This window comes from Camarhynchus parvulus, chromosome 27, assembly GCF_901933205.1.
Source record: "Camarhynchus parvulus chromosome 27, STF_HiC, whole genome shotgun sequence".
NCBI classification, from domain to species: Eukaryota; Metazoa; Chordata; class Aves; order Passeriformes; family Thraupidae; genus Camarhynchus; species Camarhynchus parvulus.
In genome coordinates this window covers 3,928,743-3,954,336 of record NC_044597.1, presented here as the reverse complement: position 1 = coordinate 3,954,336, position 25,594 = coordinate 3,928,743, and the positions used below count along the sequence as shown (strand labels likewise).

The 25,594-nt window shown below is 55.3% G+C and overlaps 1 protein-coding gene across 1 annotated transcript; it reads left to right on the top strand.

Moving 5' to 3' along the window:
- Positions 1–214: 214 nt before the first annotated feature.
- On the top strand, positions 215–25,594 carry LASP1 (LIM and SH3 protein 1). The gene is made up of 7 exons (XM_030966284.1): positions 215–389; positions 6,289–6,383; positions 14,684–14,768; positions 19,527–19,634; positions 21,948–22,092; positions 22,995–23,098; positions 23,466–25,594. The coding sequence occupies exons 1-7, from the start codon at positions 321–323 to the stop codon at positions 23,637–23,639; spliced, it is 780 nt and encodes a 259-aa protein (XP_030822144.1). The 5' UTR covers positions 215–320; the 3' UTR covers positions 23,640–25,594.

Sequence of the window (25,594 nt, the reverse complement as noted above, 5' to 3'; positions counted from 1 at the left end):
CCTCAATGCAAATTTCTTGTGGTTTTTACGCTGTTTTTAGCCCTTTTTAGGGGTGTTTCACCTTGGCGCTGCCTCCCTGGGGGTGTGCGCCCCGCTCGCACGCGCGTTACGTGTGCGCGCACGCGTAGGTGCGCGCCCCGCCCCCGCTGTCCCTCCCCTTTCCTTTTTCCCACCGCCTCCTCCCCTTCCCGACTATTTAAAGTCGCGACATCGCGGGCGGCGGCTCAGTGCAAGAAGAAGAAGAAGGCGGCGGAGGAGGGTGGGAGTGATTTTTTTTTTTATTTTTTTTCCCCCTCCTTCTTCCACGCGAGTTTTCCGCCATGAATCCCAACTGTGCGCGCTGCGGGAAGATCGTGTATCCCACGGAGAAGGTGAACTGCTTGGATAAGGTGAGCTCCGCAGGGTGGCACGTGGGGACTGGGACAAGGATTTGGGATTTTTTTCCCCATAGGATCGCCTCTGCATGGAATGGTTTTTCCCTCATCCCCATTCCTGGCGGGTTTTCCATGGGATCCCGTTGTGCTGGGGGGTCTCCGGTAGGATTCCAGCCTCCCCCCCACAACCCGCGGGTGGCACTTCCTTATGGACACGGCTCTCCCCCCGCCCTATTCCCGGGAATATTTCCACGCTTTCCCACTTCAAACCTCGCTTTTCCCGGGGGGATTTCCGCGCTGGATCCCCTCCTGGTGGGACCCCAGGGGATCTGGGTCCCTCCCACCCCCCTTTCCCGGGGGTATTTCCATGTTCTCCCCCATGTCCCGGGGGTCCCTGGAGCCCCCGGCGTCCCGAGGGTCCCCAGGGGGAGGGGACAGGGACGGAGCTCTTTGCCCTGGGGGCTCCGGCAGCATCCCCAGCTCTTCTTTCCATAGCAAATATTTCTGTTTATTGGAGTATCTCCTATTCAAAGGCGGCACATCCGTGTGGAGGCCCAAGGAAAGCAACAGTTAACGCTTCCCTGAAGCCGGGAACCTCATCTGGTTTCCATTATCGAGCTTTTTCCCCCTTTTTTTTTTTTTTTTTTTTTTTTTTTTTTTTTTCCAAATCTTCCATCCCAGTTGCTACTTCCCTGTTCCAAAATCCCATTCCTCCACTCCGGGGCTGCCTCCCTTAACCTGGAATTTTTTTTTTTTTGGAGTATTTTCCTCTCAAAACCAAAGCTCTGGTGGAAACTGGAGGTGGGGAAGGTGATGGTGGGGCTCCATTCCCGCTTCTCTTCCCATGGGATTTCCTTTGCTCTCCTTCCCCTCCTCTCCCAGGCTTCTGGGACAACCAGTTTAGGGACTAAAAAAAGTAACTGGGAAGAACGCTCCGCTCTCCAGCGGCATTCCTGAGCTCCGGCAGACCCTGTTGCTCGCATTTTTAAGGGATGATGCTTCTTCCTGAGGCCGGGAATGGCTGGGAGCTGAACTATCACCCCTAAAAACTGAGATTTGGGGCTGTGAGTGGCTCTGGGCCCTGGGAGCCTCCAGGAGCTGCTGGGTGTTGGGACTGGGGACAATAGGAAGGGAAAAGGGGTCGGGGGATAACTGGAAGGGAAAGGGGGGTTTGGGATTTGTGGATATTTAGAAGGGAAAAGGGTTTGGGGGCTGTAGATATTTGGAAAGGAAGAGGGGTTTTGGGGATGTGGATATTTGGTAGGGAAAGGGATTTGGGGATTGTGGATGTTTGGAAGGGAAAGGGATTTGGGGATCGTGAAGATTTGGAAGGGAAAAGGGGTTTTGAGGATGTGGATAGAAGGAAGGGAAGAGGGGTTTTGGGTTTGTGGATATTTCAAGGGAAGGGGGATTGGGGATAACTGGAAGGGAAAAGGAGTGCTGGGGTTGGGGATATTTGGAAAGGTTTGGGGATTGTGGATATTGGGAAGGGAAGGGGAGTGTTGGGGTTGGGGCTGACAGGAAGGGGAAAGGGGTGCTGGGATTGGGCATAACTGGAAGGGAAAAGGAGTGCTGAGATTGGCGATATTTGGAAAGGCTTGGGGATTCTGGATGTTTGGAAGGGAAGTGGGGTTGGGGATAACTGGAAGGGAAGGGGAGTGTCAGGATTGAGGCTGACCGGGAAGGAAGGGGGATCCCAGGATTGCCGGCAGGGAAGGGGATGAGCCGTGGCTCCCTGGTGCTCCTGGGCTCCCTGAGCTCCAGGGGATGGTGTTTTCCAGCTGTGGGGGGCTGGGGAGGGTCTATTCCAGCTGTTGGGAGCCGGCAGGAGCCCGCAGTCACCATCTTGTCCTCCTCGGGCTCCTCACCCACTTCCTCTTCCGAGGAGCCGGGGCTCGGCCGGCTCGTGGTGCGGCTCACCCCGCCCCGGAGCGCCTCCGGCTGCCCTTTTCCCGGAACGCTGCCCCAGTTCCCATAAAACCGTGGGCAGGCCTTGGAGTGCCTCTGGCCCTGCTTGGAATTCCTCTGTCCCTGCTTTTCCTGACCCTTGGAATTCCTGTATCCCTGCTTTTCCTGACCCTTGGAATTCCTCTGTCCCTGCTTTTCCTGACCCTTGGAATTCCTCTGTCCCTGCTTTTCCTGACCCTTGGAATTCTTCTGTCCCTACTTTTCCCAGCCTTTGAACTTCCTCTATCCTTCCTTTTCCTGGCCCTTGGAATTCCTCTGTCCCTGCTTTTCCCAGCCTTTGGAGTTGTCTCTATCCCTGTTTGGAGTTCCTCTCTCTGTCCCTGCTTTTCCCAGCCCATGGAGTCCTGTGGGGACTCCAGTCTCCTGCTGTCCCTCTCCTGTCCCTGTTTTTCCCGGGCAGAGTCCGAAGGGCAGCCGTAGGGCACAGCCCCAACCTTGGGGTGTGCCTTTGCTCCCAGAACCAGGGAAACCCCACTTCCCTTTGGGATTGATGGAAAACCCAGAGCCTGACCACCTCCCCACCGCCCTGGCGTGCCCCGAGTGGCTTTGGGGACATCGCTGTCCCTGCCCCCATGGGGACAGTGCCACTGCTGGCTCTGGCTTCCGCAGGGGAAGTGACACCCGAGGGCTGGGCTGGGCTTACCCTGAGCTGAGCCTCACCCTGGGCTCATCTCCTCCAGCCCAGGGGGTTCCTCTGGGGGTTGTCCTCAAATCCTGGAGTCCCCATGTTGTGAGGTTTGCCCCCCTCCAGGGTTATGGGGTTTGCTCCCCAGGTTATGGGGTTTGCTCCCCAGGTTATGGGGTTTGCCCCCAGGTTATGGGGTTTGCCCCAGGTGTGGAGCAAAAGTTTTGCCTGGTGGGAAAAGAGCAGCTGTGGCTGCCTCTGGATCTCTGGAAATGCCCAAAGCTGGGCTGGACAGGGATTGGAGCAGCCTGGGGACAGTGGGAGATGTCCCTGCCCATGGCAGGGATGGCGCTGGATGAGTTTGAAGGTCCCTTCCATCCCAAACCATTCCATGATTATAAACCTTAGGAATCTTTCATTTCCCCAGCATGGGTTACCTCTGACCCACTCACCTGGATAACCTGGAAAGTTTTAGGGCTGTTTTCCTTTAAATTTGTCATTTTCCACTGAGGTTATGCTGGTCAGAAGAGTTTCCAAAATATGCACACTTAGAAATAAATCCTGTCCAGGCTGCTGGGATGTGGGATCACCTGGGATCCCCTCCAGGCTCAGGATTGGGAAGCACAGGGAGTTCATCCTCCCCCAAACCCCATTTGGATCCTGTCCTCTTTCCACAGCGAGCAGAATGTTCCTGGAAGCTGAAATAACTCCTGCTCCCCTGTGTCCAGCCCTGCTCCAACCTCTTTTTAGTGCTGCCTCAGATTTTGTGGATCCAGCATTAATTCCACTCTGTCTGTGAGACAGGGAGCAGTGGCAGTGAGGCTGGGGACAGGGAAAATGCTCTATGGACACTTCCCAAGGGATCCCAGATCCTAAATCTCTTCCCAGATCCCTTGGGAGGAGCCTCGGGCTGGGAATGGCCCTGCTGAGCAATCCCTGGTGGGAACTGGGGCAGGAGTGTGCTGGGAATGCTCTGGGATGGGAGCAGAGCCTGCCAGAGTCCTGCTGTGGGCTGGGATTGGGATGAGAGGGATCTGCTGCTGTTCTGGTTTTGGGATTGGGGTTGTTTCCCTGTTGGATCAGAGGGATTTGCTGTTCCTGGATTTGGGATTGGGATCAGAGGGATCTGCTGCTGTTTCTGGAGCTGGGATTGGGATCAGAGGGATCTGCTGGACCCCAGGGATCTGCTGCTGCTCCTGGATTTGGGATTGGGGTTGTTTCCCTGCTGGATCACAGGGATTTGCTGTTCCTGCTCCCAGAGCTGAGATTAGGATTATTTCCTTGCTGGATCAGAGGGATTTGCTGTTCCTGGATTTGGGATTGGGATTGTTTCCCTGCTGGATCCCAGGGATCTGCTGCTGTTCCCAGATTTGGAATTGGAGTTTTTCCTCTGCTGGATTCCAGGGATCTGCTGCTGTTCCTGCATCTGGGATTGGGGTTGTTTTCCTGCTGGATCACAGGGATTTGCTGTTCCTGGATTTGAGATTGGAATTAGAGGGATCTGCTGCTGTTCCTGGGTTTGGGATTGGGGTTGTGTCCCTGCTAGATCCCAGGGATCTGCTGTTGTTCCTGGAGCTGGAATTGGGATTATTTCCCTGCTGGATCAGAAGGATTTTCTGCTGTTCCTGGATTTGGGATTGGGGTTTTTCCTCTGCTGGATCCCAGGGATCTGGTGGCTGTGGCAGTTCCTCCTGGGAGCTGGGCCATTCCTTGAGGAGGAGAAGGCTCTGGGGTTGTGCTCAGTTCACCCCTGCAGATCCACGGTGCCATCCCTGGCAGCTCCTGCTGGGAAGGGCTTGGAAAGGACCCTTCACCCCCCCCAGGACAGCCCCAAAAACTCAGGATCCAGCCGCTGATCCATCCTGCAGGAGCCCAAAAAACTGGGAAAAGGGCAAAACCACCCTGGGAGAGGATGGAGGAGCAAAGCCTCTGCAGCTGGAGGAACTGCTGTGAGCAGAGGGGAGGAACAAATCCGTGGCTGAGAGCAATTAAAAGGAGGAGAATTGTCCTCTCCAGGGCTGAGTCACGTCCCCAGAGCCTGGCAATGTTTGTGCACGGGGTGTGGCACCTGGGGAGGTGACAGCAGGGCTTGGTCCCTGCGGGGACACAGATCCAGGCTGGCCTTGGAGGGGGGAATCGGTTCCTTGAAGGGTTTAAAGTGGAAATCCCAGCAAGAAGCAGCAGCTGGGCACTCTGGGTGTGGTGCTTGAGTGTTAAAGGACACTTGTCTGTGCTCTAATTAGTGCTTGGAGCTGCTAATTGGGCTTTTGGTGGAGTTTTCTGTGATTTTTTTGGGGGGATTGCCCTAGGGCAGGACTGGCTGTCAGGGGTGAAGGTTTTGCTCCAGGCTGTGCTTTCCCTTTTTCCCTGCTCCAGGAGGAAATTCCCATTCCTCTCTGGGCCCTGGGAATTCCCACCAGACCCCACAAATCCCCCTGGAAAAGCGAAGTCTGGACTCTGGCAGGACTTTGAACTCGGTCTGTGCGACCTCAGAATCACAAAATCACGATAATTTTACTCCCAGATCATCAAATCCAACCTTTAACTCCAGCTCTGAGCTGTCCTCAGGCTCCTCCCAGCCTGTCCCAGCTCAGAGCCAGGTGGGAATAATTTCTTTAGGAGCAGCCCTAAAAAAGAACCTTAAAATTTTCCTTTAGGGTTTGTCACAGCTCAGGGTGTGGGGTCAGGGTCTGGGTTTTTGGTGTTGTCTCTTTCTTGTGGATCTGTGTCTGCTTCCCATGAGAACCTTTTCCTGCTTGGCTCGTGCAGCCTCACCTGACCTGCTCTTCTGGCTGGCACCGAGCAAAGAACAGCAATAAAATAAAATAAAATAAAAAAATAAAACCAAAGCAGCAGCTTTGAATCTTCAAACACAGCTGTTCCCTCTGCTGAGGTGTCACTTGCAGAAGGAGCTTTTCCTATCCATGAATTCTTGGATTTGTGGAAGGAAAAAAAACCTCCCCTGGCACTTGGGAAGATCAGGAGAGATGGAATTTGATCCTAAATTAACCAGGATATTCCTTGTGCTCATTTAACCAACCTCTTTTTTTCATTTATCCGGAAGGATCCTGAGTTGTGCTCCCCTTTCCTGGCTGGTCCCGAGCTCTGTGGACCCACAATATTTCTTAATATCCAAAAAAGTGCTGGGAAATCCCATTTTTGTGCCTGCTCCTTATGCACTGGCAGTTCCTAGAAGGAAAATTTGATTTTCCCAGGGTCACAGGTTGCACTGCTGCCATGCTGGGTGGGAACTGTGGGGTCCCAGTGGGGTTTTGGGATCCCTGGTGCTGATGGTTGGGTTTTTTTTTTTTTGTGTTGCAGTTCTGGCACAAATCATGTTTCCACTGCGAGACCTGCAAGATGACCCTGAACATGAAGAACTACAAGGGCTACGAGAAGAAGCCCTACTGCAACGCGTGAGTGCCTGCTGTGGGGCCTGCTGTGGGGCCTGCTGTGGGGCCTGCTGTGGGGCCTGCTGTGGGGCCTGCTGTGGGGCCTGCTGTGGGGCCTGCTGTGGGGCCTGCTGTGGGGCCTGCTGGGGATCCCTGCTGTGGGATTTTTCTGGGGGATCCTGCTTTGGGGTTTCTCCTGTGAGGCCTCCCATGAGGATCCTCCTGTGGGCTCCACTGGGGGTCTTTTCCTGTGGGGATTTCCTGTGCTGTGGGGCCTCTCCTGTGGGGTCCACTGGGGGGATCCTCCTGTGGGGGATCCTCCTGTGCTATGAGGGGTCTCCTGTGCTGTGGGACCTTCCATGGGATCTCCTGCTGTGGGGATCTCGTGCTGTGGGACTCTCCTATGGGGGGTCTCTCGTGTGGGAATCCTCCTGTACTGTGGAGGTCTCCTGTCCTGTGGGGGATCCTCCTGTGTGAGGGTCTCTCCTGTGGGTGATCTTCCTGTGGGATCTCTCCTGTGGGGACCCTCCTGTGCTGTGGGCCCTCCTGTGGGACCTTCTGTGGGTCTCCTGCCATGTGGGGTCTCTCCTGTGGGACCCTCCTGTGTGGGGGGTCTCCTTCTGTGTGAGATCTCCTGTGTGGAACCCTGATGTGTGGAATCTACTCCTGTGGGGATCCTCTCATGGGATCTCCTCCTTGTGTGGAGCCCTGTTGTGGGGATCCTCCTGTGGGGTGCATTGAAGATCCTCCTGTGCTGTGGGGTCTCTCCTGTGGTGGATCCTCCTGTGGGATTCTCCTGTGGGATCCTCCTGTGGGATCCTCCTGTGGGGATCTCCTGTGGGGATCTACTGGGGGATCCTCCTGTGGGTTTCTGGGGGATCCTCCTGTGGGGATCCTACTGTGGGGATCCTCCTGTGGGGATCTCCTGTGGGATCTCCTGTGGGCTCTCCTGGATATTCCTCTCTCAAACTCCAGTCCTCACCCTGGAATGGGCTCTGTGGGACACCCCGAGCTCTCCAGGAGCAGGGAACAGACCCCGAAATCCCCTCTGTGCGGGGAACAGACCCCGAAATCCCCTCTGTGCGGGGAACAGCCCCCGAAATTCCCTCTGTGCGGGGAACAGCCCCTGAAATCCCCTCTGTGCAGGGCTCACCAGGCCAGGCTGGGCTGGGTGCAGCCACCTGAATTTCCTGGCAGGGAAGGAATCCTAAGGTAAATAAACCTGGGAGGTGAAATCCTTGGTGTGGGGGATGGAGGCAGGGCAGGGTGGAGCAAGAGCTCAGGGCTCTTTTTTTTCCCTTTATTTTTTTTCCTCTAGGACTTTTTTTTTTTTTTTTTTCCTGGGCCCTTTTTTTTTCCTTGAGCCCCTTTTTCCTCTGGCTGGTTTTTTTTTTTTTTTCTGGGTCCTTTTCTTTTTCTGGGTCCTTTCTTTTGTCCTGGGCCTCTTTTTTTCCTTGAGCCCCTTTTTCCTCTGGCCCTTTTTTTCCTGGCCCTTTCCACCTGTTCCTGACCACTGGATATTCCCTTCCAACCTTTATTTTTTTCCCTTATCCAGAAGGACCCTGTGGACCCAAAATGCTTCTTAACATCTAAAAGGCAGCTTGAAAATCCAATTTTTTATCTGTTCCTTATGCACTGGCAGTCCTTAGAAGAAAAAATTAGAGAATATAATCAATGTAATTAGTGTAATTAATTTCTTAGTGCTGGATTAGAGTGGTCTGTTCACAGGGTGCTTTAAAAATGCTGATCCTGACAAGATCCCTGTAGGAGTCAGGGAATTCCAGGGTGATTTGGGTGAGAAGGGACCTTAAATCCCATCCAGTCCCATGGGCAGGGACACTTTTCACCGTCTCAGAGTGCCCCAAACCCATCCAACCTGGCCTGGGACACTTCAGGGATGGAACAATCTGTAAAAGAGCCTCACAGGGGGGAATTTCTTCCCAATGTTCCTGATTTTACTCTTAAAAGTTTTTACTTTTGCTCTTTAAATTTACTCTTCTGAGTTACACCGAAAGGAGAAGTGGTGAGAGCAGAGCTTGGCCAGACCCTCCCATTTCCGTGGGGGTTTTTTTAGGTGTTTGGTTTGTGGTTTTTTTTTTGCTAGGGTTGGGTGCTGGGGTTGGCTGTGGCTTGTCCAAAATCCAAGAATTCAGCTGGGCTGAGAGGAAATTTGTTAAATTCCAATTTGGGCAGGGAATGGCATTTCTTGGGGGTCTCACCAGGGTGACAATGCAAATAATTGGTTGAATTTTTTTTTTTTTTTTTGTGGGGGAACAGCACTGTTGGAGCTCCAGTTTTTGGGGGAAAAAGCAGAAAATTTGGGGGTCTTTTTGGGGAGGATGTGTGTGCTGAGCAGGTGGGCTCTGCCTTTGTTGGGGGGTGATGATTTTGGGGTGGGGAGGGTCTGGCCTGGCAGAGCTGAGCCCCCTGAGCTGTTCTGAGTGTCCTGACCCAAAACTTTCCTCCCCTGGCCCGTGGGATTTGTCCATCCCCAGGCTTAGGGTCCTGTTCTCGTGCTCTCCCTGCCAGGGAAGTGGGATAATAATGGGAAATTCCTGACATTCCAAGGAGCCTGCGCAACCTCGGGTTCTCACCCCCCTCTCTGGGGGCTCCCTTTGATGCTGCTGCTGCTTTAACCCTTCCCAGCCCGGCACTGAGCACAGAAACTGCCCCCCCAAAATCTTTTCTCCTTCCCGTTTTCCTTGTCTGAAAGCAAAGGGAGCAGCTGGAAAACTGCTGGAGGATTTTCCAGTGGAAAAAAGGGAAAATTCCAGGCTTGGGTTTGGGGTTGGCTCTTTCTCAGCTGCTCCCAGGAGTATCCTGGGACAGCAGAAAGTCCAGGAGAGCTGTGCCTGGCTGGGGACATCCCAGGAGGAGCCCAGCCTTCCCAAATTTCCTGCATTTGGAGGGACAATGTCCTCTGATCCAGGAGAAGGGGGTGGAAAAGCAACGTTTATCCTGGCAGGGAAGAGGCTGCTTTTCCAAACAGGGTCCTCTCTGTTCGAGCCCGTGGCCCCCTGCCAAATTCCTGAGTTTCTTTCTTCTGGGAGAGCAGGAGGAAGAGGGCTGGGCTTCCTCCAGCCCTGCCATTGCCCCAGCCAGAAATCCAGCAGAAATCTTTGGGAATGGCTGGGTGGCAGATGGGACGGTCCCCAGCCCCCTCCCTGTCCCCTCCCTGGCTCCAGCTGGGCACTTGGGAGGGACTGGTGGCTCACTGGAAGTGACATTCAGGGCTGGGCTCAGCTCTTGGCCTGAGCACTTGGAGCGAAAAGTGAGAGAAGGGAAAATCCAGGAAAGTCTGAGACTTTTCCCGGGTGAAAAGTGGGGAAAAGTTGGATACAAGAGACAGGCAGGGCTGGAGTTCCAGCTCCAGCTGCTCCTAAAAACACATTTTATAGAGATTTCATATTAAATATGTATTTTATAAATACATACAAATATTTTTATAATTATTATATATATATTAAATCTATTTTATTAATTTTTTTAATATTAAATTTGCTGTGCTAAGGCTGAGGGATAAGGAATTGGGATTCCTTCCCTGCTGGATCAGAAGGATTTGCTGTTCCTGGATTTGGGATTGGGCTTGTTTCTGTGCTGGATCAGTGGGATCTGCTGTTCCTGCTCCTGGATTTGGGATTGGGGTTGTTCCCTGCTGGATCCCGGGGATCTGCAGCTGCTTCTGGATTTGGGATTGGGGCTGTTGGAAATTGGGGGTGGGATTGAGGATCTGGGATGGGATGGATCCTGCTGCACCCAGAGCTGGTGAGGAAGTCCCCAATCCCATTGCTGGCCCCAAATCAGCCCTGGGATTGGCCTGGCCATGGGATTGGCCTCTCCTGCCCCTTCCAGCCCACTGGGACAAACCCTGGGGGAATCCTGTCCTCCACAGAGGTGCTGGGCTCTCTGGGAGCAGCTGGCCCAGCCACCCTGGCAGCTTTTCCCTGGAAACCCTGGGAGGATCCCAGCCCTCCCCTGGGCCCATTCCCGGTGGGATCTCTGCAGACTGGGGCTGATTTCGGTGCTGACAAAGGCTCGGTTTATTTTTTAAGCTCGTCCCCAGCCCTTTGAAAGGCAGGATGTGACCTCGGAGCCTCCTGGCAGAGCACAGCCAATTGCTTCCTTTGTTTAACTCTCCTCTGCTGAATCCTCCCCAAATCGTTCCCAAATCCCTGAGCCAGCTGGGGGGTGCAGGGAGAGGGAATGTTTGCATCCAGGGCTGCTCCTTGATGGATCAATCTGCCAAAATCTGCTTTAAAGCCTCAATGTAAGCAACACTCAGAGCTCCCGAGGTTTTTCCAAACACTCACATCATCCGTGGGTTTTTTTGGGATCAGACTCAGGGGTTGGGGATGCAGGGTCTGCTCCTGGGGCTCCCAAATCCCATCAGCTGTCTCTGGAGAGCAGCTGGGCCATGCCAGGCTGCACTCACAGGAGTTTTTAGTGGAGTTCCAGGATTTATCCTCATTTCCAGCTTGGGAAAAGCTCCAGAGGCAGCAGCTCAAGTGCTGCTGGTTGGGATGGGAGGTTTTTTTGGGGGGCAAAAATGCTGCTTTTAGGGCAGGGATGGAATTGGGTGTGAGTTTTGGGAAATTCACCTCCATCTGGAAGCAGGATTGCTCCAAACCCCTCTCCTGCTGCGGGGTGGGGAAGGTGGGAAATTTGGGGAATACAGATCCCATGGAAACCAGGCACGGTGCTGCTATGGGAAGGAAGGTCTGGATTTGCTTCCTGACATCCCTGTGGAATTTCCCTGCCTGGGAAAGGTGCAGGAATTGCTGGTGCCCCGCAAAAGAGCCCTTTAGCACATGGTGGTGGCCATGGGAGCAGGGGGATCCTTCTCCTGGGGGGATGAACTTCCAGCCCCCGGGAATTATCGTGCTCCTATTGCAGGAGGGATGAATTTCCATCCCCTGGGAATCTCTGGGCTCAGAGGGACAAATTTCCATCCCCCAGGAATTGCCAGATTCCTAATGTGGGATGGATGAACTTCCATCCCCCAGGAATTGCCAGGCTCAGCCTCCTCCTTCTCCCAGAGGGATGAGCTTCATCCCCTGGGAATTATGCCCAGAGGGATGAATTTCCATCCCCTGGGAATTTCCATGCTCAGCCCTCTCCCAGTTCTGCAGGAATGAATTTCCATCCCCTGGGATTGCTGGTAGGGATGAACTTCCATTCTCCTGGGAATTGCTGTGCTCAGCCCTCTCCTTCTTCCAGAGGGATGAATTTCCATCCCCAGGAATTGCTGTGCTCAGAGGGATGAATTTCCATCCCCTGGGAATCTCCGTGCTCAGAGGGATGAATTTCCATCCTGGGAACCTCCAGGCTCAGAGGGATGAATTTCCATCCCCTGGGAATTGCTGTGCTCAGAGGGATGAATTTCTATGCCCTGGGAATCTCCAGGCTCAGAGGGATGAATTTCCATCCTGGGAACCTCCAGGCTCAGAGGGATGAATTTCCATCCCCTGGGAATCTCCGTGCTCAGAGGGATGAATTTCCATGCTCGGGAATTGCCGTGCTCAGCCTCAGCCCGCCCCTAATGCCGGCGCCAGACGGGAGCTGAGCCCGGGGAGATTCCTCTGACCTGATTTAGCAGCGCCACAAAAGCTGCCTGGTCTGGGCTGCTGGCAGCAGGAGCCAGGGTTTTGTGGGGTTTTTGGGGGTTTTGAGGGTGGAAAGGGGTCCCTCCTGCTGTGGCAGTGCTGCCTGTGGTGTTGTGTTTGGGGTTCCTGCCATGCCCTGTGCTGTTCTGTGTGGAATCCTGGAATGTTCTGAGTTTAAGGGACCCCCAAGGATCATGAGGCTCACCCCAGACAGCCCAACAATCCCAGCCTGTTTCGGGGTGTTGTCCAGACATTCCTGGAGCTCTGGGACTCTCAGGGATCATCCATCCAACCCCAGGCCCTGCACAGACACCCCAAAATCCCCCTCCTGTCCCTGAGAGAGTTGTCCAAACCCTCCTGGAGCTCTGGCAGCCTCAGGGCCGTGCCCATTCCCTGTGGAGCTGGGAACCTTTCCCGAAATCCAGCCTGAACCTCCCAGGCACAGCTTCACCCTTCCTTTGTCCTGTCCCTGTCCCAGAGACCAGAGCTGTCCCTCCACTCCCCCCATGAGGAGCTGCAGCCCCTGAGGAGTCTCCCCTCACTTTTCCAGCTGCATCCAGAGGTGGCTTTTCCTTAAGTTTCCTCCTGGGCTCCCGGTGAGCTCAAGGGAGGGTTTTCCTGCTCCATCCTCTGCAGGGAGCAGCTCCTCCATCCTTGTATGTGCCTGGGATCCATGGGACAGCCATTCCAGCAGGGAATTGTGTGCAGACTGCAGGCAGGGGGATTGGATGGACGGATAAAGGGATGGAGGGATGCCAGCAGTAAGGAGAGACCCCAAAGGTCCCCACCCAATCCCCCCTGGCTGCCTGTTAGCTCCATTCCTAAGATCTCCCTGCTCCTCTCCATCAATCCCTGGGATAATCCCTGTCTGGCCGGTGTTGGGCTCCTCACACACACCCTGGGCACACAGCAGCACCAGCCCAGCATTCCCAACACCCACCAAAATCTGGGTCCCATCCCAGGATCCCATCCCAGATTCCATCCCAGATCCCCCTCCTCCAGCCTTGAATTCCCTAAGGGCTGAAACACCTTCTCCCCAGGGAACTGATGGAAAAGCAATTCCCGATCCCGGGGGAGAATCCCGAATTTTGTGCATCCCACACCCAGCACAGACGGCTCCCTCCTGCCTGCTAACTCAGGGCTGAGCAAAAGCTGCCTCAAATCCTTGCAAGATTTCCTCAAAATCCCAAGGAAACCTAATCCCAGCTTCATCCCTGGCTGTCTGCTGCTCGCCCAGGCTGGGCTGGAGCAGGACACAGCACTGCATTCACTCCAGCCAGGCTGCTTGTTGTTGTTGTCTGGGTTGTTTTTCATTCCCTCCTCCTCCTCCCGTGGTTTTCCCCGTTCTCCTGAGCTGCACAGGGATGGATTTCTGCCTTTCCCAGCCCTCCTGGCCAGCGGTGCCTGCTGGGGCCTGATCTCCTCCCTGTTATCAGTGCCCGGGGCAGGGATGAGGTTGCCATGGCAATGGGAGATCCTGGCTGGCAGATCAGGGATGGTGGGGCCAGCAGGAGCAGGGGGGTCTTTCTTCCTCTGGAATTGTCACCGGTGAGGCCACCCCCCAATTTAGGAGGGGCTGGGATGTGTCCAGATGAGGCTGGTGAGGGGTCTGGAGCACAAACCCCATGAGGAACCCCTGAGGGAGCTGGGGGTGCTCAGCTGGAGAAAAGGAGACTCAGGGGTGCCCTCACTGCTCTGCACAGCTCCTGAAAGGTGCCTGTGCTCAGCTGGGGCTGGGCTCTGTCTCCAGGAACTGACACAACCAGAGCACACAGCCTCGAGCTGCACCAAGGGAAATTTAGGTTGGATATCAGGAAAAAGTTATTTACAGAAATGTGATAAAGTTCTGGAATGTTCTGCCTGGGGAGGTGGTGGAGTCACCATCCCTGGAGGTGTTTAACAAAGCCTGGATGTGGCTCTGGGTGCCAGGGTTGGGTTGAGGTGTTTGGGCTGGGTTGGACTCGATGATCTTGAAGGTCTTCTTGTTATTCTGTGAATTCTGTGGATGCTCTGGGCTCTGCCTGAGCTGCTCTGGTTTCAGAGGAGCCTCTGCCCTTGGCTGGGCCATGTCCTTCTCTGTGCCTTTCCTGGGGGATGTTGGGATGTTCACATTGGCAATGTTGGATAAAAGCACTACTGAGCCACAGGGAGAACCCTCAGGGTTTGTAAAAACCCGGGGCAGAAGTGCTGGGAATGCTCAGGGATTCCCAGGGGGAATTCATGGTCTGAGATCTTCCAGAATCCCAGGAATGGTTTGGGCTGGGGCTCTTGGCTCTCCTCATAGAGCTGGGAATGCTCTGGGATTCCCTGGGGGAATTCATGATCTGGGAATTCAGATCTCCTCTGGGTTGGGTTTCCTCCCAGGGCTTTTCCTGGGAATTCTGGGCCGTGGAGGGCTCTGCCAGGCTGGGAATGCTGCTCTTGCTCCAGGCAGAGCTGTGGGACCAGCATGCCGGGCCTGGGGCCAGCTCTGGCTCCTCAGGAGTGGGACAAAACCCCTGGAATGTTCTCAGCACTTGGGTGTGGCCCCTGGGGACTCAGGTTTGGGGGGACACAGGTTTGGGGTGACACTGTTTGGCTCGATGATCCTGGAGGGCTTTTCCAGCCTGAATGACTCCACAATTCCATGAATTCCCTGGTGGGAATTGCTCTGCTGTGCCTGAGCCCCTGGGCAGGTGGGGACAGGGGACGGTGGCATTAACCCTTTCCTTCCCTCTGCAGACACTACCCCAAGCAATCCTTCACCATGGTGGCAGACACGCCCGAGAACCTGCGCCTAAAGCAGCAGAGTGAGCTCCAGAGCCAGGTGAGCCCCTCAAATTCCCAAAATTCCCGTGGGGAAAACCCACCCTGACCTTTCCCCATGGCATTTTTGTCTCTCGGGGTTCCATGGCTTGGGAATTTCTATGCATTCCCTCTCCAGAGGGGCCCTTTCAGCCCTGAAAATTCCATGATTTTCTGTGTGCTTCCCAAATTCCCATGGGAAAAGCCCACCCTGACCTTTCCCCATTGCATTTCTGTCTCTGAAGGTTCCATGTTTTGGGATTTCTCTGGGTTCCCTCTCCAGAGGGGCCCTTCCAGCCTTGGAATTGGCAACTCCAAGTCCATTGGAATTCCATGATTGACAATTCCATGATTCTCTGGCTGCTTCCCAAACCCCTCCCTCCTCAGTCCCACTGCAACACAACTTTGATAATTCTACTTCTCCAAAGCATCTAGCCTCATTTACAGAACCCTCCTTTGAAACTTATTTCTAATTTCATTTCTCTCTCAACAATATCCATCCTATTCCATAACATTCCCAAGTCGACATTTCTTACCTCAAATAAGAGAGCTTGCATACAAGTACAAACTTTGTAAACCTTCTGTCAAACTTATAAAAATTTCCTACAAATCCATTTCCCACCCCATCCCCAACCCATTCCAAATGTTTCCTGTGAACCTGAACCTTGGGAGAACAAACAGCTGCAAGGGAGCAGGGCTGGCTTGGAGGAGAATTCCTGATTTTTCTGGGAAGGGCAGAGCCTGTGGGACAGGCTGCTGGCCAGGCTTTGTCCCCTGCAGGTGGCCCTGGCTCAGCCATTCCCTGCTGGGTGTGGGCTCAGGGATTGTCCTTGTGGTGATCACGGATTTCCTTCTGCTCCAGAACTCTGGGAAGAGGGATGGGAGCTTCAGTTTTGTAGGAGAACTGCTGGAAGTGCAGGAATGAGTGTTGGGGAAGGTGTGTGAGCCTGCCTGGGGAAGGGGCTGGAGCACCAGGAGAGGCTGAGCCCCTTCCCCATCTCCCTCAGCTGCTCCTTTCCCTCCGGAAAAGGAGGATCAGGGGGGTCCTTCCCAATCCCAACAAATCCCTGGAAGGAGCCAGGTGGGATTCAGGCTTTCCCATCAATTGTCAGGGTGAGAGGAAACAGCCTCACATTGTTCCAGGGAAGGTCTAGGGTGGAAATCAGGGAAAAACCATTCACTGGAAGGGTTGTGAGGCATTGCAAGGGGCAGTGGTGGGGTCACCATCCCTGGAAATGTCCCAAACCCAGCTTGGGCACGTGGGTTAATGGTGAACTGGGGCATGCTTGGACTCTGAGCTCACAGGGCTTTTCCAGCTGTGACCATTCCAGGTTTTCCTGGGCTCTGGCTGTGCTGGAGCATCCCCTGAGCCGTGCTGAGAGATTTGATGTCAGCCCTGCTCACGAGCCGAGCTCACTGTGCTGGAAAAAATCCCATCCAGAGGCAATCCTGTCTGCCAGGAGAGCTCCATGGGGCAGCTGCCCTGGGATTCCTGCACCCAATTGCCTTTTTTCCTTGGAAGAGGGGCACTAGGACAGCCCAGGGTGCTGGCAGCAGGGCCTGCTGCCTCTTCTGGGCAGGGATTTTCCCTGCTGGTTTTTTTTTTTTTATTTTTTCCCTCCTGTTTTCTGGGATTTTTTTTTCCCTGCTGCTGTTTCCTGGGATTTTTTCCCTGCTGCTGTTTCCTGGGATTTTTTCCCTGCTGCTGTTTTCTGGGATTTTTTTTCCCTGCTGTTTTTTTGGGATTTTTTTCCCTGCTGTTTCCAGTCGTTTTTGGGGGATTGGGATCAGATCCCTGCCTGCCCTGCTCCAAAGGATGCTGTGACCTTCTTCCTTCTCCTCCCATTAGCACGACAGTGCCAGGAGCTGAATCCTTGGGAATTCCTCCAGGAGGAGGGGGAGGATGGGGGAGCCTCACCTGCAGGACCAGGGCCAAAATGGGGTCCCCAAAGCTCAACTTTTGTCCCCAAAGCTCAGCTTTTCTCCCAGCCCTGCCTCAGGCTCAGAGCTGAGCCCAGCCTGGGGCTGGATTTGTGTCCACACAGCGATGACAGGGACAGGGGGGTGGCAGGGACAAGGGGACACCGTGGCTTTTCCATGGCAACCACGGAGCTGCTGCTGCTGCTCTGGAGTCTCCAGGCTTTCCCTGGGTTGTTGTCGATGGAAGCAGAGCCAGGGGAGGGGGTTGAGCTCTGCCTGGGCTCTCCTGAGCCCGGGGGGGACTCACAGCCCCTCAAGCTGGGTGGGGACAGCCCTGAAGGGAGGGGGGCTCTTGTTCCATGGGTTGGTCACCACAGCTCAGCCCCTGTCTCATGTCCCTTGTCCCCTGTGCCAGGTGTGCCCAGCTCCTGGGGCCTGCCAGGCTCAGGGGACACTGGGGTGACAGGGATGGGACACTGGGCACCCACAGGGGTGGGGTGACAGGGATGGGGTACTGGGATGGAGCTGGGATGGGGTCACAGGGATGGGATTACAGGGATGGGGTCCTGGATACCCACGGGGATGGGGTGACAGGAATGGGGTGCTCGGATGGAGCTGGGGTGGCTCAGGGGTGGAAGAGCCTCCTGCAGGGCAGGCCAGGGGCTCCTCAGGGTCACCTCCCCAGCAGGATGAGCTGCAGAGGGGATTTCTGTGGGTGCTGGGCAGGGGGAAGCTCTGGGGGGTGGGAGAGACCCTGCAGAGGGGCTGGGAGGGGTGGGATACAGAAAGGGAGGGATGCAGGAGGTTTGGGATAATGAATAGGGGGGGATATCAGAGATTTGGGATCCAGGATGTTTGGGATGTAGGAGGTTTGGAATAACAAATGGGGGGGGATATCAGAAGTAGGGGATCCAGGAGGTTGGGATGCAGGAGGTTTGGGATTATGAATGGGGGGATATCAGAAATTTGGGATCCAGGAATGCTGGGATATCAGAGGTTATGGGGTAGGGTGACAAGGATGAGGATCTGGATGGGGATGACAGGGATGGGGTGACAAGGATGAGGGGCAGGGTGGGGATGATGGGGACAGGATGCTCACCACCCCCAGGGATGGGATGGCAATAATGGGACAATGTGCTGGGCACCTGCAGGGATGGGGTGACAGGGATGGGGTGACAAGGACAATGAGCTGCAAGGATGGGTGACAGAGACAGGGTGTCAGGGATGGGACACTGGGCACCTGCAGGGGCAGGGTGCCAGGGACAGGGTGGGTGGCAGGGCCAGGCCACAGCAGTTCTGTGTCACTCCTCTGTCCCCTCTATTTGTGTCCCCGAGGAGGCGCCTCCCGTTCCGCTCACGGGAAGCTGCTGGATAATGATGTCCTGTCAGGCCAAAAGTGTCCCCAAAGTGCCACCCTGGTGCCCACAGGCTGCTTCTCCCAGCCCACGTGTGGCAGGGAAATTGCAGGTTCCCATCCTGGGGCTCCTTTTCTGAGCCTTTCCTGGGGGGAAGTTTGGGTACAGCCCTTCCTGCCCAAGGGTGCCATGTGGGGGTGGCAGTGCCACTCCTGTCCTGACCCAGTGTCACCTCAGTGCTGGTGACAAAAAGGGGAGGGTTTGATGTGTGAAGGGTTTTTAGGGTTTGATGTGTGAAGGGTTTTTAGGGTTTGATGTGTGAAGGGTTTTTTGAAGATTTTTTTCTGGCTCCCTTTGATAACTCATGGATGCACTTGGAGTCACGGCATGGAGGGAACAGCTCCCCCACAGGAAAATTAATTGTGGGGTTAATTAATTTGTTAAATTATTCTCATCATCATCATGGGGGTGCTGCCAGGTTTTTTAGGGCTGAATTCCTGTGTCCTGAACATCAGCAGGGTGAAAAACCAAAGGAGATGGAGCAGGGTGGGATTTAGGAGGGTAAAACCACGGGATTCTATCAGAGGATCTGCCCTCCCTTGGGACTGGCTGCTTGCTCAGTGATTCCTTGTCTTTCCTGCCTGGAATTCTCAGGGATGTTGAGGGAGGGATGTTGAGGGGGTTCAGGGATGTGCAGGGATGCACTGGGATATTTAGGGATGTTCAGGGAGCCTTAGGGATGCTCAGGGATGTCCAGGAATGCTCAGGAATTCACTGGGGATGTTCAGGGAGGCTCAGGGATGTTCGGGGCTGTTTAGGGATGTTCAGAGATGCACTGGGATGTTTGAGGATGCACAGGAATGCTCAAGGATGTGCAGGGATGTTCAGGGATGCTCAAGGAGGCTCGGGAATGTTGAGGGTTGCTCAGGGATGCACTGGGATGCTCAGGGATGCACTGGGATGTTCAGGGATGCTCAAGGAGGCTCAGGAATGTTGAGGGATGCACTGGGAGGTTCAGGGATGTTCAGGAATGCTCAGGGATGTGCAGAGATGCACTGGGATATGTAGGGATGTTCAGGGATGTCCAGGAATGCTCAGGGATTCGCTGGGGATATTCAGGGAGGCACAAGAATGCTCAGGAATGTGCAGGGAGGCTCAGGGATGTTAAGGGATGGACAGGGATGTTCAGGGATGCTCAGGAATTCACTGGGGATGCACTGGGATGCTCAGGAATGTTGAGGGATGCACTGGGAGGTTCAAGAATGCTCAGAGATGTGCGGAGATGCGCTGGGATGTTCAGGGATGCTCAGGAATTCACTGGGGATGCACTGGGAGGCTCAGGGATGTCCAGGAATGCTCAGGAATTCACTGGGGATGCTCCGAGGGTGCCCCTGAGCGAGGCAGGAGCCCTGGCAGGACCTGCTCCCCTGGGGAAGCCCTGGGTCTCAGCTGTGCCCTGTCCCTCCTCTCTCCCCTGCTCAAACCCGTTTTGCTGCCGCCCCCAGATCCGCTACAAGGAGGAGTTCGAGAAGAACAAAGGGAAGGGTTTCAGCGTGGTGGCCGACACCCCCGAGCTGCAGAGGATCAAGAAGACTCAGGATCAGATCAGCAACGTGAGTGGCCTCTCGTCCCTGCTGTGACACCGCCGTGACCTCCATGGGGAGAAGGGAGGGGACAGCTGCTGACAAACAGCGCCGGGGTCACAGGTTCCTGCAGTCCTGGCACAAATCAGCCTCTGTGAGGAGGAGAGGGAGGCTGATCCGGTGACCAGAATCTGATTTTTATCGTGGGATACAAATGGTTATAGTAATTAGGCATTAATAGTGATTTTAGGGAGATTTCCATAGTAATTTTAGGGAGATGTCATAGTGATTTTAGGGAAATTTCATAGTGATTTTAGGGAGATGTCATAGTGATTTTAGGGAGATTTCATAGTGGTTTTAGGGAGATTTCATAGTAATTTTAGGGAGACTTAATAGTAATTTTAGGGAGATTTAATAGTAATTTTAGGGAAATTTAATAGTAATTTTAAGGAGATTTCATAGTAATTTTAGGGAGATTTCATAGTAATTTTAGAGAGACTATTCATTATTTAATAGTAATTTTAGGGAGACTATTCATTACTTAATAGTAATTTTAGGGACACTGCTGTTTACTTAATAATAATTTTAGGGAGACCATTCATTACTTAATAGTCATTTTAGGGAGACAATTACTTAATATTCATTTTAGAGAAGGGGTTTGCAATGCAGGGAGATGGTGCCACAACAGGAGCTCACACAAAAACCTAGGGGGATTTTTATTCCCTCTTTTTCCGATCCCATTGTGCAGCTCCCAGCCATCCCCAGGATGTGATGGATTCACCAGACCCCAGGCAGGGAATGGGATCCGAGCTGGAGGGTTCTCCCTGGGGCAGCTCTGAGCTGGCAGCTTCACTGGGGCTGGGTTTGGGGCGGATCCGGGGCGGTTTGGGGACATGAAATGACAGCACAGAGCTGCCTGGTGGCCCTGCCCTGCCCCTCACCCTCTGCCAGCATTTCCAGCACTTCCCGTGCCTGGCTGCCAGCCTGGGTGGCCGTGACCCACTTAGGGAGACGCAGCCCCCAGCGCTGTCCCTAGGGCCAGGGGAGGTGGGGCTAGCCCGGCCCTGCCCCAGAACGGCCTCAGGGGTGGGGACAGGTGGGGAAAACCCCTGGGAATGGGGCTGGGCACGGCCTGAGCCCCTTCTGGGGCTGCTCCTGCTCCTGGGGCTGTTCCTGAGCCCATCCTGGGGCTATCCCTGTTCCTGTTCTTGTTCCTGGGGCTGTTTCTGCTCCTGTTTTTTGTTCTGGAGCTGTCCCTGATCCTCAACCTGTCCTGGAGCTGTCTCTGCTCCTGGGGCTGTTCCCCTCATCCTGAACCAGTCCTGGGGCTGTTCCTGGGGCTGTTTCTGCTCCTGGGGCTGTTCCCCTCATCCTGAACCAGTCCTGGGGCTGTTCCTGGGGCTGTTTCTGCTCCTGGGGCTGTTCTTGGGGCTGTTCCTGCTCCTGAGGCTGTTCCTGCTCCTGTCCTTGTTCCTGGGGCTGTTCCTGAGCCCATCCTGGGGGCTGTTCCTGAGGCTGTCCCTGTTCCCAAATCTGTCCTAGGGCTGTTCCTGGGGCTGTCCCTGCTCCTGGGGCTGATCCTGATGTTCCCAAGGCTCTTCCCGAGGCTGTCCCTGATCCCAAGGCTGTCCCTGTCCCTGGGCTGTCCCAGCCTCCCGGGGTCCCCAGGTGCTGCCCCCGGGGCTCTCTCTGCTCCAGCCGTGCCCAGCTCCCAGTGCCCTCCAGTCCATCACTGTTTAACCAGGGCACATTCCCAGGCCCCTGCTGCTTCTTGGTGGGAATGCACTCATTAACAGCAAGGAGTTAATTGGTAATTTTTGCCCTCCCACCCCCGTGGTTGGGTTAACCCTTCCCTCCTGTGTCCCCCCAGACTGGGGGTTGCACACCAGAATTCCTAAAGGAGATTTTGCTCCCGTTTTCCCGTGGTTTGGGAGGTGCATCTGGGGTCAATCCCATCCTGAAACAATTCCTCACCCCACCCACAGGGCATGGAAAGCTCCTCCTGTCCTGTCCCGTGTGTGCCTGGAGCTGCTCTGAGCAGGGGGGGTGGGAAGGAGCACCCGGGATTTGCTGGGGTGCCAAAAAGAGCCGAGCTGGGATGAGGGGAAGGATCCAGAACCCTTCAGGCTGGAAAAGCATCGAGTCCATGAACCCAGCACTGCCTCACCAGCAGCCCATGGGCTTTTAACCCTTCCAGGGACGCTGACTCCCTTTTCTGAAGGAATTCTCCCTCATTTCCAATCCGAACCTGCCCCGAGGCCGTTTCCTTGTCCCAGCCCCCTTTCCCTGGGCGGAGCTGCTGCAGCAGGGCCGAGCTCTGAGCTGTGCCCCCCCCCATTGCAGATCAAGTACCACGAGGAGTTCGAGCGGAGCCGGATGGGGCCCAGCCCCAGCGAGGGCTCGGAGCCGGAGCGCCGCAATTCCCCGGAGAGCGGCGCCTACCGGAGAGCGGAGCAGCAGCAGCAGCACGGCCAACCCGGAGCCACAGGTGGGGTGGGGACAGCCCCGGGGCTCCTCGGCATCCCCCACATCCCAAAATCACAGTGCGGGATCCGCCCAAAGCCCAGTGGAGGATCCACTCAAATCCCAGTTCATGGATCCACCCAAGTCCCAGTGCAGGATCCCCCCAAATCCCAGGGCAGGATCCACCCTTCCCTCCACATCCCAGTGCAGGATCCCCCCAAATCCCAGGGCAGGATCCACCCTTCCCTCCACATCCCAGTGCAGGATCCCCCCAAATCCCAGGGCAGGATCCACCCTTCCCTCCACATCCCAGTGCAGGATCCATGCACATCCCAGTGTAGGATCCACCCAAATCCCAGTTCATGGATCCGCTCGAATCCCAGTGCAGGATCCATCCTTCCCTCCACATCCCAGTGCAGAATCCCCCCAAATCCCAGTGCAGGATCCACTCAAATCCCAGTTCATGGATCTATCCTTCCCTCCACATCCTAGGGCAGGATCCCTCCAAATCCCAGTCAATGGATCCAGCCACGTCCCAGTACATGGATCCACCCAAATCCCAGTTCATGGAGCCACTCAAATCTCAGTGCAGGATCCATCCTTCCCTCCACATCCCAGTGCAGGATCTGCCCACATCCCCGTTCATGGATCCACCCAAATCCCAGTTCATGGATCCACTGACATCCCAGGGCAGGATCCACCCAAATCCCAGTGTAGGATCCATCCTTCCCTCCAAATCCCAGGGCAGGATCCATCCTTCCTCCACATCCTAGCGTAGGATTCTTCCAAATCCCAGTGAATGGATCCAGCCAAATCCCAGTGCAGGATCCAGCCACATCCCAGTGCAGAATTCATCCTTCCCTCCCCATCCCAGTTCAGGATCCCCTGTCCCTCCCCATCCCAGTTCACCCCTCTGTCCCTCCCCAGTTTACCAGCAGCAGCAGCAGCAGCAGCCGCCTCCATCCCAGTCCTACGGCTACAAGGAGCCAACTCCGGTCTCCTCACAGCGCAACGCCCCGGCCGGAGGGGGGGTGAGTTCAGCCCAGCCCCCCAAATCCCCCACCCTGGGGATCCCTGTGCTCCCTCAGCCCCCCAATTCCCACCCCAGGGATCCCTCTGCTCCCTCAGCCCCAGGATGAGCCGTTTTGGGAGGGTTGGATGCTCAGGTTTGGGGTGTTGGGCGGTTGGGGTTGGATGCTCGGTTTGGGGGGTTGGATGCTCGGTTTGGGCACTGAGAGCCACTCAGATTCAGCTCCCAGCCTGTCCCCAGGGAGGGGCTGTGCCAGTGACCTTCATGTCCCCTGGGTCTGTAACAGTGACCCCCGTGTCCTCTGGGGCTGTGACAGTGACCATCCCCACGTCCCCTGGCGCTGTGACAATGTCCCCGTGTCCCCACAGAAGCGTTTCCGTGCCGTCTATGACTACAACGCGGCGGACGAGGACGAGGTGTCCTTCCAGGACGGGGACACCATCATCAACGTGCAGCAGATCGATGACGGCTGGATGTACGGCACGGTGGAGCGCACGGGGGACACGGGCATGCTCCCGGCCAACTACGTGGAGGCCATCTGAGCCCAGTGACGCGGCCCTGCCCTGTGTCCCCTCCCCGTGGCTGCGGCTCTTGTCCCCTCCCCGCCCACTCCGCCCTTCGAGCCGTGTCTCCTCCGGTTTCGGGGCCGTGCGGGGTGGGGATCAAAGCTCCAGGGCATTTCTCCTCCTGTCCCCTCTGTCCCTCCTGTCCTGCCCTCCCGGCCACCGGGATGCCAGGAAAGGGCGGGAGAGGCCACCTTAGGACCAAATTCCTGCTGTGGGGTGGGGAAAGCGAGGGGGGCTCACCCTGGGCTCGGGGTGGGCTGGCAGCTCCCCCTGCTCGGCCCAGCTCTGGCTCATCCTGCTCCTGGCTGCCCTCAATCCTCACTCCCCTCAGTGCCCAGGGCAGGAAAGGTTTGAGCTCAAATCTCCAACCAAACCTCTCTGCTCTGGCTGCTCCTGACTTGGGCTGGGCTGTCCTGAGCCCTCCGGTGCAGGAGCAGCCCTGGGGCTTGTCCTGGCTGGAGGGCTGGGCTGGGCTGAGGCCTTTGGAGCTGGGATGAGCCCCCCCAGATTGGGATCAGCCCCCCAGGCTGGGATCAGCCCCCTTCAGAGCTCCAGCTCACTCTGGGGGTCCCCTGGAGGAGCTTTTTCCCCCCACCCAGAATTTTCCTGCTTTTCTCCTCCTCCTGCTGCTGCTGCTGAGTGCTGCCACCCCTCTGGGCCCATCCCGGGTCACTGTCCCCTGGGTGCTGTGACACCCCCAGCCACCCCACACCTCTCATTCCCAGCGCTGGTGGCAGCTCTTTGGGACCACTTTGGGATTGTGTCACGGACCAAAACGTCAGAGCACGTCCCTGTCCCCTTTCTCCTCCGGGCTCCAGAGCTCCTGGGGGGGATCAGGGTTGGGTTAAACTGGAACTGGGCAGGGAGGGAGGAGCAGAGACCTCCAGAGGGTTCCGGGAGCAGGACCTGGGACAGTGGGGTGTCCCCATACCAGGACTTGGGGACAGTGGGGGTGTCCCCCTGCCCGGAGCGCTGTGGGGCCAGGAGGCTCCCAGGGGGAAGCTCCACCTTCGTTATTCCCACAGGAAAATCGGGAATAAGGGACCAAAGCAGCTGAGTGAGACATTCCTTGGGCCACCTCCCTTCCTCGGGGGTTGGGATTGGGGGCAGAGTCAACGCTGGGAAAAGGGAATTGTGGCTGCAGTGGGATTGGGGACGGGGATTTGGGGTGACAGCGGGGCAGGAGCAGCCAGGATGGGCTGCCCGGGGTGGGAATCCCAGCTGGTGCTAAAACAGGGAGCACAAGGGCAGGGGGAGCCTCCTCTCCCTGCTGAATCCTCTTCTTAATCACGTTCTTGTCTGGGAATGGCGGGGGGGAGCCTCAATGTGAATAAACCCTTTTTTAATGGACCAAATAACACAGGAAATTCCCTTTTGGGATACAGATCTTTTTTTAATCCTCCCTCAAAACCATTGTCCCTAAATTCTCCCCTCCCATGCTCCTTTCACCCCCGCCATGGGAAACAAACCTCTTACTGCTTGATTTCTGCCTTTTCTCTCAACTTTATGCACTTTTTTGCCTTTTTTTTCATAGCTGAAAAGCACCTAAACCTGTATTTAAAATAAATAAATAAATAAATGAGTTAAAGAAAAAAAAGAAATTACAAGGAAGAAGAACAATTAGAAAGCTGAATAATTGCTTCTCATCACGTGTAAAATAGACCTCATCCATCCCAGCTTCCCTGGTTGTGTCTCAGTGCTGAGCTTAGAACGTGTTTTCCTCGGGATCCGTCGCTTAATTGGGGTTTTGTCCTTGTGTCCTCCTTCCTGGGTTGAGCACCCACCTGTAAAAAAAAAAAAAATTACAAAATTATTTGGCCTTTTTATCCAAAAAAAAAAAAGACAGAAAACGAAAACCCACGGAATGGAACAACCCGACCATCGATTCTCTTGCTGGTTTACTCGGATTGAAAATAAAAGTTTAATTTTTA